We start from the raw sequence: 17859 nt of genomic DNA, 5'->3' as shown, positions 1-17859 counted from the left end.
GGACAAGTTTTTCTCTTCTCTCCTCTTGAATATCCTTTTTCTTGACTATCTCTGGCCTTCCTTCTCACTCTGGCCTCTCAGATCCCAGTTGTCAGGAGAACATGGCACATCTTGATTGCTGGTCCCTGCATATCCATGATGAGAAACTAACAAACAGGTTGCTGATCCAAAATGTAGAGATTGTTGCTACAGCATATGGCCAGTTAAATGGAATTTTTTTTTTTAAACTAAAAAGCCAAAAAGCAGTGGCTGATGCCTGTAATCCCAGTGCTTTAGGAAGCTGAGGTGGGAGGATTACTTGAGGCCAGGAGTTCAAGATCAGCCTGGGCAATGTAGCAAGACCCCTATCTCCACAAAAAATAAAATTAGTCAGCCATGGTGGCTTGCACCTCTAGTCTCAGCTACTTGGGAGACTGAGGCAGGAGGATCACTTGAGCCTAGGAGTTCGAGGTTACAGTGAGCTGTGATTGCACCACTGAACACTGGTCTGGGTGACCCTATTTCTTTAAAAACATCTCTTTTTTAAAAGCCAACAAATACATTTTTAAAAACTAAAAATTTTCTTTTTTAAAAAGAAACTGACTTCATTTTTTTCCTTGATCTTTTCTTAGCACATCTTCTTGGCCTTCAGTCTTGGGAAATGACTAAGAATCATTTTCTGCTTCCTACTTCTATCAAAAAACCCCACTTGAACTCAGTACAATTGGGTGAGGGAGAGAACTCGTGCTCACAGGAAGCCACGCACCCTTGAAAGGCACCGGTCCTTCTTAGCATCGTGCTTCCTGAGCAAGCCTGGCATTGCCTCACAGACCCTCACAGACCTTCCTCAGAGCCGCTTTCAGAAAAGCAAGGTAAGTGGGGATGGGGACATTCTCAGGGTCTTGGGTCGCACACTGCTTTCTGGACCTGGCTCAGACACTCAGGCCCCTCGCGAGTCTAGGGCTTACACTTGGCACCTACCTTGCAGCCCACACACCTTCTACCTGTCCCCACACCCTCCGAGCCCTCATGTGATGGGCATTCATTTATGTGGGGCTCTCCTCCTGCACACATCTGGCCTGAGTCCACATGCCCAAAATAAATAGATCATTTTCATTAAAAATATACACTTGTCTGCTTCTTGCTTCTAGCAAGACTCCCAGGCAAGAAATACCACACACACAAGACCTACAGAATAATTCCAGACCCTTACCAGCTCTGTCTCCTGGTTTTTTGTTCTCCTGATAATTTCCTAACTCCTCAGCCTTGTTTATGCCTTTCATTTTTACTGGTAAATGGTGGAGAAAGAGTAGAATTGTTAGTCATTCAACAAACTTTTTTGGAGACTCTGCGATGCAACAGGTGTTCAGTGTCTATTTGCATGAGTAAATCAAAATCTTTTTCTTTTTTTCTTTTTCTTCTCTTCTCTTTTCTTTCCTTTTTTTCTTGAGACAGGGTTTCACTCTGCTGCCCAGGTTGAAGTGCAGTGGTGCCATCATAGCCCACTGCAGCCTTGAACTCCTGGGCTCAAAGGATCCTCCCGCCTCAGCCTCCTGAGTAGCTGGTACTATCAACACATACCATCACACCCAGCTAACTTTTAAAACAATTTTTTTGTAGAGACAGGGTCTCCCTATGTTGCTCACGCTGGTGTGGAGCTCCTTGGCTCAAGTGATCCTCCCTCCTCGGCCTCCCAAAGTGCTGGGATTATAGGCATGGGCCACCGCACACCTGGTTTCAGAAGCTCTTTCTTGAGAAACACAGTTTGGGCATTGGGTGTGTGGTGGTGAGGGTGTGGGGAGAGATCGAATGTGAATTTACTGACGAATGTGAAAAGGATTTTTAACAAGGAATGTGAGGGCCCCACAAAAGCCTCAAAAAGGAAGCAAGGGAGTGGCCTTGAGTCGGAAAGTCCTTTAGCCCTGAGTCCCTCTGATAGACATGTCGTCAGCATATGATAAATTTTAAGAAGATTTCAACCTCTTTATCTACCAATTGAGATAGGAGTGAAGGTGGTTGGGGAGATAGAGGTTTTACTTCTGCCTGCAATATGTGTTTTCTAGATCCATCAGGCGAATTCCCACTCTAATAGGATTCTGTGCATAGAAATGATTTTTATATGCAGTTTAACGATGATCATGATCATGATCATGCATATAAAATACACCCAATTGAGAATTGTTCAACTGATTTTGTCATCCCTGAAAGTGATTTCAGTAACCCCAGACTATGAAATATCTTTTTGAAATACATCCTTGAAGAACACCTGCTTGAAAAGGAGGTTTTACGATCCTCACTTACAAACGAGAGAACTGAAGCTCCTAGCAGAGAGGTAAGAACATTAGTGAGTGCCCGAACTGGAATCTGAAACAAACCTGTCTGCCTCCAAAGCCCAAAATTATTTCATCTGGCTGCAGGGTCCTGTGAGTAATCGAGCCCTTCATCTTGGGAAAGGCATATACAGACCTAGAGCAAAACAGTACGCAGCTATGCTCTGCATTTAGCAACACTTTGGTTTATTTTTGTTCTCACAAAAATCTCCTTTGCTCTTCCCCTCATTAGCTTCTTCAGGTTGGGCCCAGACCTGCCTTGAGGAGCCTGTAGAGTTAAAAAATGAACCCCACGGATATAGCAGACACCACCCTTGATGAAAGCATATACAGCAATTACTATCTGTATGAAAGTATCCCCAAGCCTTGCACCAAAGAAGGCATCAAGGCATTTGGGGAGCTCTTCCTGCCCCCGCTGTACTCCTTGGTTTTTGTATTTGGGCTGCTTGGAAATTCTGTGGTGGTTCTGGTCCTGTTCAAATACAAGCGGCTCAGGTCCATGACTGACGTGTACCTGCTCAACCTTGCCATCTCAGATCTGCTCTTCGTGTTTTCCCTCCCGTTTTGGGGCTACTATGCAGCAGACCAGTGGGTTTTTGGGCTAGGTCTGTGCAAGATGATTTCCTGGATTTACTTGGTGGGCTTTTACAGCGGCATATTCTTCGTCATGCTTATGAGCATTGATAGATACCTGGCAATTGTGCATGCGGTGTTTTCCTTGAGGGCAAGGACCTTGACTTATGGGGTCATCACCAGTTTAGCTACATGGTCAGTGGCTGTGTTCGCCTCCCTTCCTGGCTTTCTGTTCAGCACTTGTTATACTGAGCGCAACCATACTTACTGCAAAACCAAGTACTCGCTCAACTCCACGACCTGGAAGGTTATCAGCTCCCTGGAAATCAACATTCTCGGATTGGTGATCCCCTTCGGGATCATGCTGTTTTGCTACTCCATGATCATCAGAACCTTGCAGCACTGTAAAAACGAGAAGAAGAACAAGGCGGTGAAGATGATCTTTGCCGTGGTGGTCCTCTTCCTTGGGTTCTGGACACCTTACAACATAGTGCTCTTCCTAGAGACCCTGGTGGATCTAGAAGTCCTTCAGGACTGCACTTTTGAAAGATACTTGGACTATGCCATCCAGGCCACAGAAACTCTGGCTTTTGTTCACTGCTGCCTTAATCCCATCATCTACTTTTTTCTGGGGGAGAAATTTCGCAAGTACATCCTACAGCTCTTCAAAACCTGCAGGGGCCTTTTTGTGCTCTGCCAATACTGTGGATTCCTCCAAATATATTCTGCTGACACCCCCAGCTCATCTTACACGCAGTCCACCATGGATCATGATCTCCATGATGCTCTGTAGAAAAATGAAAAGCTGAAATGCACAGTCAATGAACTTTCCACATTCAAAGCTTACTTAAAATTGTATTTTAGTAAGAGATTCCTGAGCCAGTGTCAGGAGGAAGGCCTACACCCATAGTGGAAAGATGGCTTCTCACCCTGCAGGCAACTTTTTCTCTCCCACTAGACAAGTCCAGCCTGGCAAGGGTTCACCTGGGCTGAGGCATCCTTCCTCACACCAGGCTTGCCTGCAGCCATGAGTCAGTCTGATGAGAACTCTGAGCAGTGTTTGAATGAAGTTGTAGGTAATATTGCAAGGCAAAGACTTTCCCTTCTAACCTGAACTGATGGGTTTCTCCAGAGGGAATTGCAGAGCATTGGCTGATAGAGTAAATCCCTACCTTTTGCTGTGGCAAATGGGCCCTCTAATTAATTTCTTGCTTTTGTGGAACAATATAGAAAACTGTTTTTCTAATAATATATCTCAGGCATAGTATATTCCATTGAGCCAGATGTATGAAGAAACAATTAGCGAAGTGATGAAACCAGATCTCAATTCTTTATTGAGGATTATAAAGGATTATAAAGGATTATCTGTTCATTGAAGCCAAACTTTTTATACTGATATAAGGGTGAGGATATGAAGACATTAGAATGGTCTGATTTCCCAACACGAACTACAAGGCATTTAAAATCCAAACATATTTGTGAAAATTCAAACACAGTTTCTCACTTGTTTGTGGCCATGTTTTGTTCTAATTATAACAGAGGAATATTAAAAAGTTTTAAATAGGCTGGGCACGGTGGCCTGTAATCCCAGCACTTTGGGAGGCCGAGGCGGGTGGATCACCTGAGGTCAGGAGTTTGAGACCAGCCTGGCCAACGTGGAGAAAACCCGTCTCTACTAAAAGATACAAAATTAGCCAGGCGTGGTGGCACATGCCTGTAATCCCAGCTACTCGGGAGGCTGAGGCAGGAGAATCGCTTGAACCCGGGAGGTGGAGGTTGCGGTGAGCCAAGATCACGCCATTGCACTCCAGCCTGGGCAACAAGAGTGAAACACTGTCTAAAAAAAAAAAAAAAAAAAAAAAATTAAATAATACATAGGCCAGGAATACATTTATTTGAGGTCATTTACTTGTTTATGTTTTATCTTATTTTATTTTATTTTTGAGATGGAGTCTCACTCTGTCACCCAAGCTGGAATGCAGTGGTACTAGGTTCACTGCAACCTCTGCCTCCCGGGTTCAAGCGATTCTCTTGCCTCAGCTTCTCAAGCAACTGGGATTACAGGCAAGCGCCACCACGCCAGGCTAATTTTTTGTATTTTCAGTAGAGACAGGGTTTCACCACATGGGCCAGGCTGGTCTTGAACTCCTGACCTCAGGTGATCTGCCTGCCTTAGCCTCTCAAAGTGCTGGGATTACAGGCATGAGCCACCTCGCCCAGCCAAGTTCTTTTACTTGTTTATAAACAATGCCTTCGTAATTAAAATTAAGGATTAATAAAGCGTGACAATATCTCCTTAATCATTTTGAAGTGCCTGCTATCAATTGAAATAAAAATAATCAACTAAAAGTTATTGTTGACATTGTACAAATATGGTTGTTAAAAAATTATGAAATTTGAAAAGTATCATCCTCTCTTAAAATATTGGCCCTAGTTTTTTTTTTTTTTTTTTTTTTTTTTGAGACAGAGTCACGCTCTGTCGCCCAGGCTGGAGTGCAGTGGCCAGATCTCAGCTCACTGCAAGCTCCGTCTCCCCGGTTTACGCCATTCTCCTGCCTCAGCCTCCTGAGTAGCTGGGACTACAGGCGCCCGGCACCGCGCCCGGCTAGTTTTTTTTTGGGTTTTTTTTTTTTTTAGTAGAAACGGGGTTTCACCGTGTTAGCCAGTATGGTCTCGATCTCCTGACCTCGTGATCCGCCTGTCTCGGCCTCCCAAAGTGCTGGGATTACAGGCTTGAGCCACGGCGCCCGACCTTGTTTTTGTTTTTGAGACAGAGTTTTGCTCTTATTGCCCAGGCTGGAGTGCAATGGCATGATCTCAGCTCACCGCAACTTCTGCCTCCTGGGTTCAACCAATTCTCCTGCTTCAGCCTCCCAAGTAGCTGGGATTACAGGCGCCCGCCACCACGCCCAGCTAATTTTTTTGTATTTTTAGTACAGACAGAGTTTCACCATGTTGGCCAGGCTGATCTTGAACTCCTGACCTCAGGCGATCCACCTACCTCGGCCTCCCAAAGTGCTGGCATTACAGGTGTGAGCCACTGGGCCCAGCCATTGGCCCTAGTTTTTAACTTTTGGGTGATTCAAAAGTTTGGTTAGTCATTTCTTTTTTTTTTTTCTTGAGATGGAGTCTTGCTCTGTCACCCAGGCTGGAGTGCAGTGGCGCGATCTCGGCTCACTGCAATCTCTGCCTCCCGGGTTCACTCCATTCTCCTGCCTGAGCCTCCCGAGTAGCTGGGACTACAGGCGCCTGCCACCACGCCCGACTAATTTTTTGTATTTTTTAGTAGAGACGGGGTTTCACCGTGTTAGCTGGGATGGTCTCGGTCTCCTGACCTGGTGATCCATCTGCCTCGGCCTCCCAAAGTGCTGGGATTACAGGCGTGAGCCACCGCGCCCGGACTGGTTAGTCATTTATTTTTTTTATTTTTTTTATTTTTTATTTTTTTATTTTTTATTTGCATTCATCATCTTTTTTTTTTTTTTTTTTAAATCCCTCTGAAGTATGTTTTACAGAAGAGAAAACTGAGGCTAACAGAGAAAAGTAACATGCTCAGACTAACAAAGGAATGCAGAGCTAGGATCTTGCTCTGATGCTAGAGTCTTGCTCTGTCGCCCAGGCTGGAGTGCAGTGGTGCCATCTCGGCTCACTGCAAGCTCTGCCTCCTGGGTTTACGCCATTCTCCTGCCTCAGCCTCCCGAGTAGCTGGGACTATAGGCGCCCACCACCTCGCCCGGCTAGTTTTTTGTATTTTTAGTAGAGACAGGGTTTCACCATGTTAGCCAGGATGGTCTCGATCTCCTGACCTCTTGATCCACCCGCCTCGGCCTCCCAAAGTGCTGGGATTACAGGCTTGAGCCACTGCACCCAGCCAGTTAGTCATTTCTTACAAGTCATTTAAATCATTTAATTAATCCTTTCATACTATTAAGATAAATTGCTATCTCTGTCCTTACAGCCTTAATTAAGCAAATACTCCAACAAAATCTGGGAGACCTCCAATTCCTCCCAAAACAAAAACTTATCTTGCAAGCTATTAATTGAGTTAACCAGTTACAAATGCTTCTGTTATGTTTATACATTCTTGCACGCTTTACATTTATAAAGAATGCATTTCCAGAAAATTTATTTTCAGTAAAGTGATTTTAAAGAGGGAAAGTTGATGTTGCCTTCATAGAAAATAAAATAAAATAAACTCGTTTAAAGCCCCAGGGAGCATTTTTTTCCTGATCGTGTCTGTGTTAAATCTCCTGACGTGGATGAGAATCAGAGCTGCTGATGAGCCATTGCTTCACCACATGCTGTAGATGTGAACTCACCCAAGGGGAGGAATCAAAGCGTTCACTGTTGCCATCTCCACTTCGGGCTGTGTGTTGCTGTCTCGCTGTAGGGGACTTGGAGACGAGAGCGAATAAGTTAGGGGGTGGGCATGGTGGCTCATGCCTGCAATCCCAGCACTTTGGGAGGCAGAGGTGGGCCGATAACTTGAGGTCAGGAGTTTGAGACCTGCCTGGCCAACATAGTGAAACCTTATCTCTACTAAAAGCACAAAAAGTAGCCAATGTGCTTGCAATCCCAGATACTTTGGAGGCTGAGGCATGACAATCACTTGAACCTGGGAGGCAGAGGTTGCAGTGAGCAGAGATCATGCCACTGCACTTCAGCCTGGGTGCAGAGTGAGTGAGACTCTGTCTCAAAAAAAAAAAAAAAAAAAAAAAAAAAGATATTAGGGATGGGCCAGTTCCTAGGCAGTGTTTCCTTAGACAACCTCTGTGAGGTGGGCTATGATCTGCCAAATCCTAGCTCTGCATTCCTTTGTTAGTCTGAGCATGTTACTTTTCTCTGTTAGCCTCAGTTTTCTCTTCTGTAAAACATACTTCAGAGGGATTAAAAAAAAAAAAAAAAAGATGATGAATGCAAAGCACCTATGTTCCTAGGTCATAGATAAAGGAAAGTTTTGGATATGCCCAATCAGAGGCTGCCTCTCTTTTCCTGGTAGAGCTGTTAATTTTATTCATTTAATCATAGCAAGACATAAACTTTAGGGCACCAAAATACAAAAGCTGGTCAAAGGGGCTTTACTGCCCCTTCATTTCCATCACAGGCTGTACCAAGTCTGTGAGGTGCAATCCAAGTGGCTTCCATATCTCTGCCTGAGAAAGGGTCTTTCATTTTCTCAAAGTCAGTGAGAGCTCCTCTTATTCCAAATTTGGAGAGAATATTCCCTCAGGATAGGAATGTAGAACTTCTGGTGACATCCAAACATAACCCTCTTAGAACACCCAAAATAAAGTTTCTTCCCATTAAGCAAAAGAATCATAGAAAGAAAGCCAGCATGATTTCTTTTTTTTTTTTTTTTGAGATGGAGTCTTGCTCTGTCGCCCAGGCTGGAGTGTCATGGTGTGATCTTGGCTCACTGCAACCTCGGCCTTTCAGGTTCAAGTGATTCTCCTGCCTCAGCCTCCCGAGTAGCTGGGATTACAGGCATGCACCACCACGCCTGGCTAATTTTTGTATTTTTAGTAGAGATAGGCTTTCACCGTGTTGGCCAGGCTGGTCTGGAACTACTGACCTCAGGTGATCCGCCTGCCTCGGCCTCCCGAAGTACTGGGATTATAGGTGTGAGACACCGCACCCGACCAGCCAGCATGATTTCTAAACAAAGATGGGTTTAACTATAAATTTTCAGACATTAGATTCATGTCTTTCTTGTTGCAACATACCTAGCCTAGGTGTAATTTGCTCAGGAACAATAGAAGTGGGTTTGCTTTTGGGGTGATGTAAATGTTTTGGATCTAGATAGAAGGGTGGGTTGTACAATGTTGTGAATATACTAAATGCTACTGAATTGTGCATTTAAAAATGGTTCATTTTATATTATGAGACTTTTACCTCAACAACAATAACAATAAGAGTGACAGGAACTAATCCAGCCAATATCTGTCCCATAGTAGGCTCTCAAATTCTATTGAATAAGTAAATTAATTTCATCTGCTTGTCATGAGAAGGAATAATACAGGGTGAAGCCAAAGGGTCTTTAGACCTTTAGGGAGATTATTTGCAAGAAACTTATAACAATTTGGAACGATTTCTGTTGAAATAATTGCCTATTTTGTGCCAAGCAGAATGCTAGTTTATGGAACTAATAAAGGAATAAAGAAGTAAGTTCTGCCACTCATGGAATTAACAATCTGATAAAGGAAACACAAACGCAGGATTAACTATACTGCAAGCAAGACAAGTGTGATAATCGAGCCACAAGAAAGATACTTTGGGACTCCAGAGAAAGGAGAAGTTGATTACATTTCAAATCTCATAATATGATTAACTTTTGAAGTAGACCTTATAGGAGAGGCATGATTTTGATGAAGGGAAGGGAGAAAGGTCTCCCCAAGCTGATGAAATAGCATCTGAGAAGGCAGAGTGGTGTTAAGAGGGCACTGTGTGGTCAGGGGGTAGTTGTAGGGTTTTCTTGTAGTTAAAGTGCATGGGAGTGGGGCAGTGGAGCAAAGTAGGGAAAGGTGAGACCAAAGGAAAGTACAGAGTCAAGAGGCAGCAGCCTTGAGTCACAGACTGAGTCAGCTGCCATCCTGCTCTGCGCTTGAGACTGTCAGGGTGTTAAGGGGTGCTGTCCACACACCCACCAGTTCAGGACTGAAGCACTCACTCTACTAGTCATCGGGAATGTTGGCCCTGATAGCTCTCAGCTGGTCTCCCTTCAGGACTCATCCTCCCTGGGGGCAGCTCATATTCAGTGACTGGATAATGAGGAGATGCAAGCACTTGCCCCTTGCCTAGATTTGGGATAACTCTCAAGGGCCATTGCTACTCCAGAGCTCCAATAAGATTAGCTGAGGCCTCTGTTGCAACTGTGTTGCAGTTCCACTTTTCCCACTTTCTAAACTGCTTTCTTCCTTTTTTTTTTTGAGATGGAGTTTTGCTCTTGTTGCCCAGGCTGGAGTGCAGTGGTGTGATCTTGGCTCACTGCAACCGCTGCCTCCTGGGTTCAAGCGATTCTCCTGTATCAGCCTCTTGAGTAGCTGGGATTACAGGTGCCCGCCCCTAAGCCTGGCTAATTTTTTGGTATTTTTTAGTAGAGATGGAGTTTCACCATCTTGGCCAGGCTGGTCTCAAACTTCTGACCTCAGGTGGCCCGCCCGCCTTGGCCTCCCAAAGTGCTGGGATTACAGGCGTGGGCCACCGCGTCCAGCCCCAGTCTGCTTTGTTTATGCCCTTACAGGTGTGGTTTCCAAGAGGACTCCCTACTAAATCTCCTGCATGCTAATCTCAGAGCCTCAGAGCATGCTTCCAGAATCCCAGCCTAAAACAAGGACTTTCTGATCACACTGGGGACAAGTGAGCACCTAACATAAATGGAAACTGACCTAGGAGTGGGAAAATGAGGAGACATAATCTTTGCATCAGGGATGTGTTTCACTCATTGTCTTCTAACCATCAACCTCACTTAACTGTTGGCTCCTGTTTTCCTTTGGCCCCATAATTTGCCTGTCTCAAGCCCTCAGGCATCTTTTTCCTACACATCTTTTTTTTTTTTTTTTTTTTTTTTTGAGACGGAGTCTCGCTCTGTCACCCAGGCTGGAGTGCAGTGGCCAGATCTCAGCTCACTGCAAGCTCCGCCTCCCGGGTTCACGCCATTCTCCTGCCTCAGCCTCCCGAGTAGCTGGGACTACAGGCGCCCGCCACCTCGCCTGGCTAGTTTTTTGTATTTTTTTAGTAGAGACGGGGTTTCACCGTGTTAGCCAGGATGGTCTCGATCTCCTGACCTCGTGATCCGCCCGTCTCGGCCTCCCAAAGTGCTGGGATTACAGGCATGAGCCACCGCGCCCGGCATTTCCTACACATCTTATTCCTGTTATCGTTACAGCCCATCTCTACCCTTGGTCATGCCACAACCATCTGTCATTCTGTATCCTGTACCCTACATCCAGTCAGAGACTGTCCACTCCATCTCCAGCCTTTCTTGACTCAAATGAACTAGACCTAAACTCCACCTATTTTTTGTGGTCATAATACTTTACCCCTTGAAAGCTTACAATAGCTCTAAATTCCCCTTTCAGAAAATCAGAAATCCAAGTGCTTTTATATATTGACACTCATTTTACCCTCTTCTTAAAGTAGATAAGGTTGATTTTATTACTCCAAGAAATTGAGGTTCAGGAGAAACAATATTTTAATCATGAATTAGGCTCACTCCACCAAAAATACCCGCCACCTAACTGCCTAGTAAAATGGCTAGCACAAAGCTCAATTATTTTTTACTGAATGAGTGGATTTCCTTATCTCTTAATCAAGTACTCTACACTGGCAATTCAAGTTTCTGTTTAACTACACAAAGTTCGCTAGTCCTATCTCCAAAATCCCCATTGTATTTCTAATAAGACTTTATGTGACCAAGTTCAAAGATTGACTGAATTGTTCCAGAAATACTGATGGGCTTTAGGTCAAAAATTACTTTGTTAAGACTTTTCATATTGAATGTAACTGCAAAAGTCTGCATTTTCACCTTTTCTGAGAAATTATGAACCAGCACTAAGAAGAATGAATTTTAAAACCCCCAAACTGCATTTGCACCATACTTGGAGACAGAGATCCTTTTCGGACTCCAAAATACCTGGATGGTCTGCCCAAAGCAGCTGAGATCAGGTGAAACCTGTGTGGGATAGGGTGAAGTGCAGGGCGGTGAGAGATGCAGCAGGCACAGACGTCAGCAACACACCAAAGGCATTTCCTGAGCAGAGGGTGCACGGTGCGCTGTAGGAAGAGAGGTGATCAGCACTTGGGTCAGAAGTCCTCCTGGCCCCAGTTTGGTTCAGAGAAGCAGAGGGGGCAGGTTGGCCAAATTTCAAATTCTCAGGAGACAGACAGTCTGTGTCTGTGGCAGCGGAACAGAAGAGAGCCATCGGGTTGTGAGGCCAGCTAGCCTGGAAAACTGCTGCCATTCCTTTCCTCCTAGGCAGAAACACGAACATAAGCACATTAAACAATGCAAAGACAAATACTAAGAAAAATGACACCATTGACTGTAATCTGGAGAGGAATACTAGAGAAATATAGGAAAATACAGAAAAGATTTCATTATCTTGATAAAATATGTCTATCTCAGCTGAGAAGGCGTCATAGGCCACTCCAGAGGCATTCCAGCTAGCTAAAAATAGGAAAGAATGCCTGTGATCTCCACTTCTGTATAACATTGCTCTGGAGGTACCAGCTCCACAAGATAAGGGGAATAAGTTAGAGGCATAGAAATTGTCAGTGGCTCATGCCTCTAATCCCAGTACTTTGGGAGGCCGAGGCGGGCGGATCACTGGAGGTCAGGGGTTTGAGACCAGCTTGGCCAACATGGTGAAACCCCGTCTACTAAAAATACAAAAATTAGCTGGGCGTGGTGATGCATGCGGCTAGTCCCAGCTACTCAGGAGCCGAGGTAGGAGAATCACTTAAATCCGGGAGGCGGAGGTTGCAGTGAGCTGAGATCCCGCCATTGCACTTCAGTCTGGGCGACAGAGTGAGACTACATCTCAAAAAAAAAAAAAAAAAAAAAAAAAGCGAGTCTGAGAAGCTGTCACGGCCAAGAGGAGCCTAAGGAGACAACTACATGTCATTAGTTCTGGATCAGAAAGAGGACATTAGCTAAACATTAAAGAAGCATGAATAAAGAGTGAACATTAGTTAATAATAATGTATCAATATTGGTTCAGCAAGTGTAACAAATGTAGCATTCTAATGTATGGTGTTAATAATAGGGGAAATGTGAGGTGCGGTAAATGGGAACTTTCTGTGCCATCTTCACCAGTTTTCTGGAAATCTAAAACTGTTCTAAAATACAAAGTTTATTTAAAAAATTGGAAAGGGGAAGGGAAAATATCTCTAGCTCCAATGATACTGTTGAATAATCGGAACACCCAAGAGAATTACTTGAAAAACTATTATTAACAATAAGATAATTATGTAAGTTAATGAGGGAAGATGTTAATACATCAAACTCAATTACTTTTATATTTACAAATAACAGTCAGAAGATGTAGGATAACAGACCCACATTATGAAAGAGAATAGAAATAAATAATAATTAAAATAGATATTATCTATACATAGTATGAAATAGATAGAAAATATATGGGAACAACTTACTCTAAAACACTATTACAGCACTAGGCCAGAAAAGGCCTTATACAAGCAGGCTCAATGGTATAAAAAACGCAAATTATTTTCAGTTAAATTATTAAATACAATGTTATTCTTCAAGACATATTAATAGCCTTTTAATAATTACATATACCAATTGAAAAGTTTACGTAAGAATGAACAACAACAAAAATAGCCCGGACCACTCTGAAAAAGAAGAACAATGAGGATATGCATATTATAAATTAACATGTATGTTAAATTAATTAGCTAATTAAAATATACAGCAATGTTGCAGAAAGTCAAGTGAAACAGAATGGGAAATCTAGTTTAGTATGAGATCAAAATACACGTGAGAATTTGGTGCATATTAACGATGGCAACTTAAATCAAAGGAGGACTACAATAAACTATTCAGAAGTGGGCCAAATGTATTGGCATCTGGAAAAAAAATTAAGCTTGATTCATATGTTACACTATACGTGGCTTAATTCCAAACAGAAAAAATATTTAAATGTAAAAATTGGAAAAATAAAAGTTTTAAAAGAAAACATGGGACAATTTCTTCACAATTTGTGCAGCAGGCAAAGCCTTTCTAAAAATAACTCAAAATTCAGAAGCCATAAGGGAAATTCAGAAGCCATAAAGGAAAAGATTAATAAATTAAACTCTGTGAATTAAAAATATGCATGACAAAAACATCCCCAAAGAAAAACTCAAAAGACAAATGGCAAACAGGGTCATTTGATGGCAGTTAAATGCAACTGAACTTTTTTCAAATTAGCAAGTGGCACATGGATATTTGTTACATTATTCTTGGTACTTTTCTATATGGCTGAAATGCTTAATAATAAGTAAATTAACATATACTCATACTATGAAATATGGTGCCATTAAAAAGAATAACTTTCAGCTATATACCTATACCATTCACAAATGTCCATAATATCTTAAGTGCATTTTGAAAACCCGGAAGTATAAATCCCAAACAGCCATTTTATAGAGGAAAAAATTATGCTTTGTATGTTCTAGGCTTCTTTAATTCTTTAAGCAAACATGCATTACTTTCATAATCTGCCAAAGCAGTAGCAATATTTTCATTTTAGGAAAAAAAGGAGAACTTTATGATGATGGAGAACTGACTAAAATAAACCACACAGAGATATTCTAGAATATAGGGCTCCCAGGTGACTTGAGCATGTGGATGTCATCCTGATGTAACACCTGCCCACAGAGATGTGCAGTGCTTTGAAGAAGATGCTGACATCAGTCCTGAGGATGGATAGCTGAGTTTGTGGTATGAGATAGGTACCAGATAGCATGCTGAAGCCTGCAGAATGTTTGAATTCTTTTGATCATAGTTGATATAAACAGATGATCATTGGGAGGGCAGCAGGCAGGAAAAAGATCTGCGTCGAGACTAGACTGTACAACCACCTCTCCATGGTTACCTTGGTTAGGGAGATTCCTCCTAATTGTTTTGATGTCACTAGAAAAATGTCAGACGCAAATAAAGTGAACGATGGTTCACATGGAGCATTGTGTGATCTAGTTGGGCTCCTCTTCATGGAATGACCAGGGAAGAATTTGAGGGAGTTCGTGCAGTGGACAGAGGGTAAATATATGAGGGAATGAATTTGAGTTGTAAATACAAGAGTTGTTTCTAATCTGAGTCCTTAAGAACTTCTTGAGGGTTACAGATCTGTTCATTCTATTACTAGAAAGACTTCAAATTAAGGTGCAGTAAAAAGTTCACAGTTTGGGGATCTTCCTGTTTTCTAAAACTAATTGAAATGTGATAGACAATATACAACAACAGAAGCCTGATTGATGTCTGGGTACAAATGCCACTTTGAAAAACTGTTAGACAACTCTGTGTAAAGTTGAATATATACCTATTTTATGATCCAATAATTCTATACCTAGGTATTGATCCAAGAGAAATGAAAACTTTGGTCCATAAAATGACTCATTCAAGAATGTTGGTAACATCATACTTGATATGATTTTGCTGTGTCCCCACCCAAATCTCATCTTGAATTGTAGCTCCCACAATCCCCACGTGTCATGGGAGGGACCCAGTGGGAGGTAATTTGAATCATGAGGTTAGGTTTTTCCCATGCAGTTCTTGTGATAGTGAATAAGTCTTATGAGATCTGATGGTTTTATAAAGGGCAGTTCCCCATACACACTGTCTTGCCTGCTGTCATGTAAGATGTGCCTTTGCTCCTTTTTCACCTTCCACCATGATTGTGAGGCCTCTCCAGCCATGTGGAACTCTGAGTCTGTGAAACCTCTTTCCTGTACAAATTACCCAGTCTCAGATATATCCTTATTAGCAGCATGAGAACAGACTAATACAGTAAATTGGCACCAGGTAGTGGAGCACTGCTGTAAAAACACCTGAAAATGTGGAAGCGACTTTGGAACTGGGTAACAGGCAGAGGTTGGACCAGTTTGGAGGGCTCAGAAGAAGACAGAAAGATGTGGGAAAGTTTGGAACTTCCTGGAGACTTGTTGAATGGCTTAGACCAAAATGCTGATAGTGATATGGGCGATAAAGCCCAGATTTAGGTGGTCTCAGATGGAAATGAGGAAGTTCTTGGGGACTGGAGCAAAAGTGACTCTTGTTATACTTTAGCAAAGAGACTGGTGGCATTTTGCTCCTGGCCTAGAGATCTATGGAATATTGAACTTGAGAGAGATGATTTAGGGTATCTGGTGGAAGAAATTTCTGAGTGGTAAAGTGTTCAAGAGGAAGCAGAGAATAAAAATTTGGAAAATTTGCAGACTGATGATGTAATAGAAAAGAAAAAAAATTTTCTGGGAAGAAATCCAGGCCTACTGCAGAAATTTGCTAAGTAACAGGAAGCTGAATGTTATTCACTAAGATAATGTGGAAAATATCTTCAGGGGATATCAGAGTCCTTTGTGTCAGCCCTGGTCATTACAGGCCTGGAGGCCTAGGAGGGAAAAATGGTTTCCTGGGCCAGGTCCAGGGTCCCCCTGCAGTGACAGCTTAGGGACTTGGTGCCCTGCATCCCAGCCACTCCAACCATGGCTAAAAGGGGCCAAGGTATAGCTCAGGCTGAACTTCAGAGAGTGCAAGCCCCAATCTTTGGCAGGTTCCATGTTGTGTTGAGACTGCAGGTGCACAGAAGTCAAGAATTGAGGTTTGGGAACCTTGCCTAGATTTCAGAGGATGTATGGAAACTCTGGGATGTCCAGGCAGAAGTTTGCTGCAGTGGTGGGGCCCTCATGTAGAATCTCTGCAGTACAGAAGGGAATGTGGGGTTGAAGTCCCCAAACAAAGTCCCCATTGGTGTATTGCCTAGTGGAGCTGTGAGAAGAGGGCCACCGTCCTCCAGACCCTAGAATGGTAGATCCACCAACAGCTTGCACTGTGTATCTGAAAAAGCTGCAGACTCTCAATGCCAGTCTGTTAAACCAGCTGGAAGGGGGCTATACCCTGCAAAACCACAGGGGCAGAGCTTCCCAAGGCTGTAGGAGCCCACCTCTGGCATCACCATGACCTGGATGTGAGACATGGAGTTAAAGGATATCGCTTTGGAACTTTAAGGTTTAATGACTGCCCTGTTGGGTTTTGGACTTGCATGGAGCCTGTAGCCCCTTTGTTTTGGCCAATTTCTCCCATTTGGAACAGCCGTATTTACCCAATGCCTGTACCCCCATTGTATCTAGGAAGTAACTAACTTGCTTTTGATTTTACAGGCTCATAGGTAAGAAGGGAGTTGCCTTGCTTCAGATGAGACTTTGGACTTGGACTTTTGCATTAATGCTGGAATGAGTTAAGACTTTAGGGGACTGTTGAAAAGGCATGATTGGCTTTGAAATGGAAGAACATGAGATTTGGGAGGGGCTGGGGCAGAATGATATGGTTTGGCTGTGTTCCCATCCAAATCTCATCTTGAATTGTAGCTCCCATAATCTCCATGTGTCTTGGGAGGGACCTGGTGGGAGGTAATTGAATCATGGTGGTGGATTTTCCCATGCTGTTCTCATGATAGTGAATAAGTCTTGCAAGATCTCATGGTTTTATAAAGGACAGTTCCCCTGCATATGCTCTGTTGCCTGCTGCCATGTAAGATGTGCCTTTGCTCTTCCTTGCCTTCTGCCATGATGGCCTCCCCAGCCTAGCAGCATGAGAATGAACTAATACAATACTTAATGGTGCAAGATGGACTGCTTTCTCCCCAGGATCAGTAACAAGACTAGGATGTCTGCTCTTCCATTTCTATTCATATTGTATTGGAAGTTCTCATCAGGAAAAAATCACCAAGAAAAAGAAATAAAAGGGATCTAGATTGAAAAGGAAGAAGTAAAATTATCTCTTTTTGTAAATGATGTGATCTTATATGTAGAAAATTCTAAGAAATCCACTATAAAACTATTAGTGAGTTTTATAAATGAGTTCAGCAGGTTGCAGGATACAAGATCAATATACAAAAACCAATTGTATCTACTTTGGGAGGCCAAGGCAGGCAGATCACCTGAGATCAGGAGTTAGAGACCAGCCTGGCCAACATGGCGAAACCTCATCTCTACTAAAAATACAAAAATTATCCAGGCATGGTGGTGCGCGCCTATAAACCCAGCTACTTGGGAGGCTGAGGCAGGAGAATTGCTTGAACCCGGGAGGTGGAGGTTCAAGTTGGTATGTGAATTATATATCTTCCCCTACCCACAAACTGCTTAAAAGGTAACTTTTAAGTTACTTTTTGTTTGGGGCTCAGTCCTTTGGATGTTAATCCAACTGGGCTGGTGCACCTAAATAATTAATAAATATCCTCTGAACCCCATTGGTCTCTCT

At 43.0% G+C, this 17859-nt stretch overlaps 1 protein-coding gene and 1 long non-coding RNA gene across 2 annotated transcripts in view; one reads left to right on the top strand and one right to left on the bottom strand.

Moving 5' to 3' along the window:
• CCR4 (C-C motif chemokine receptor 4) overlaps positions 1-4479 on the top strand; it is a 43429-nt gene extending 38950 nt beyond the window's left edge. The window contains exons 2-3 of the mRNA XM_050779409.1: positions 612-851; positions 2542-4479. Of these exons, the coding sequence (XP_050635366.1) occupies positions 2593-3675 (1083 nt within the window). The 5' untranslated portion in view covers positions 612-851; positions 2542-2592 and the 3' untranslated portion in view covers positions 3676-4479. The remainder of the gene's footprint in view (positions 1-611; positions 852-2541) is intronic.
• The window catches only part of LOC126948076 (uncharacterized), a 40355-nt gene continuing 24986 nt past the window's right edge, over positions 2491-17859 (bottom strand). Inside the window, exons 4-6 of the long non-coding RNA XR_007723332.1 lie at positions 11515-11852; positions 3151-3284; positions 2491-2577 (exon numbers count right to left, since the gene is read on the bottom strand). This is a non-coding gene — a long non-coding RNA (uncharacterized LOC126948076). The remainder of the gene's footprint in view (positions 2578-3150; positions 3285-11514; positions 11853-17859) is intronic.

Source organism: Macaca thibetana, chromosome 2 (genome assembly GCF_024542745.1).
Source record: "Macaca thibetana thibetana isolate TM-01 chromosome 2, ASM2454274v1, whole genome shotgun sequence".
Classification (NCBI taxonomy): Eukaryota; Metazoa; Chordata; class Mammalia; order Primates; family Cercopithecidae; genus Macaca; species Macaca thibetana.
Note: the sequence above shows the minus strand (reverse complement) of the source record. Positions and strands in the feature narration are given on the sequence as shown.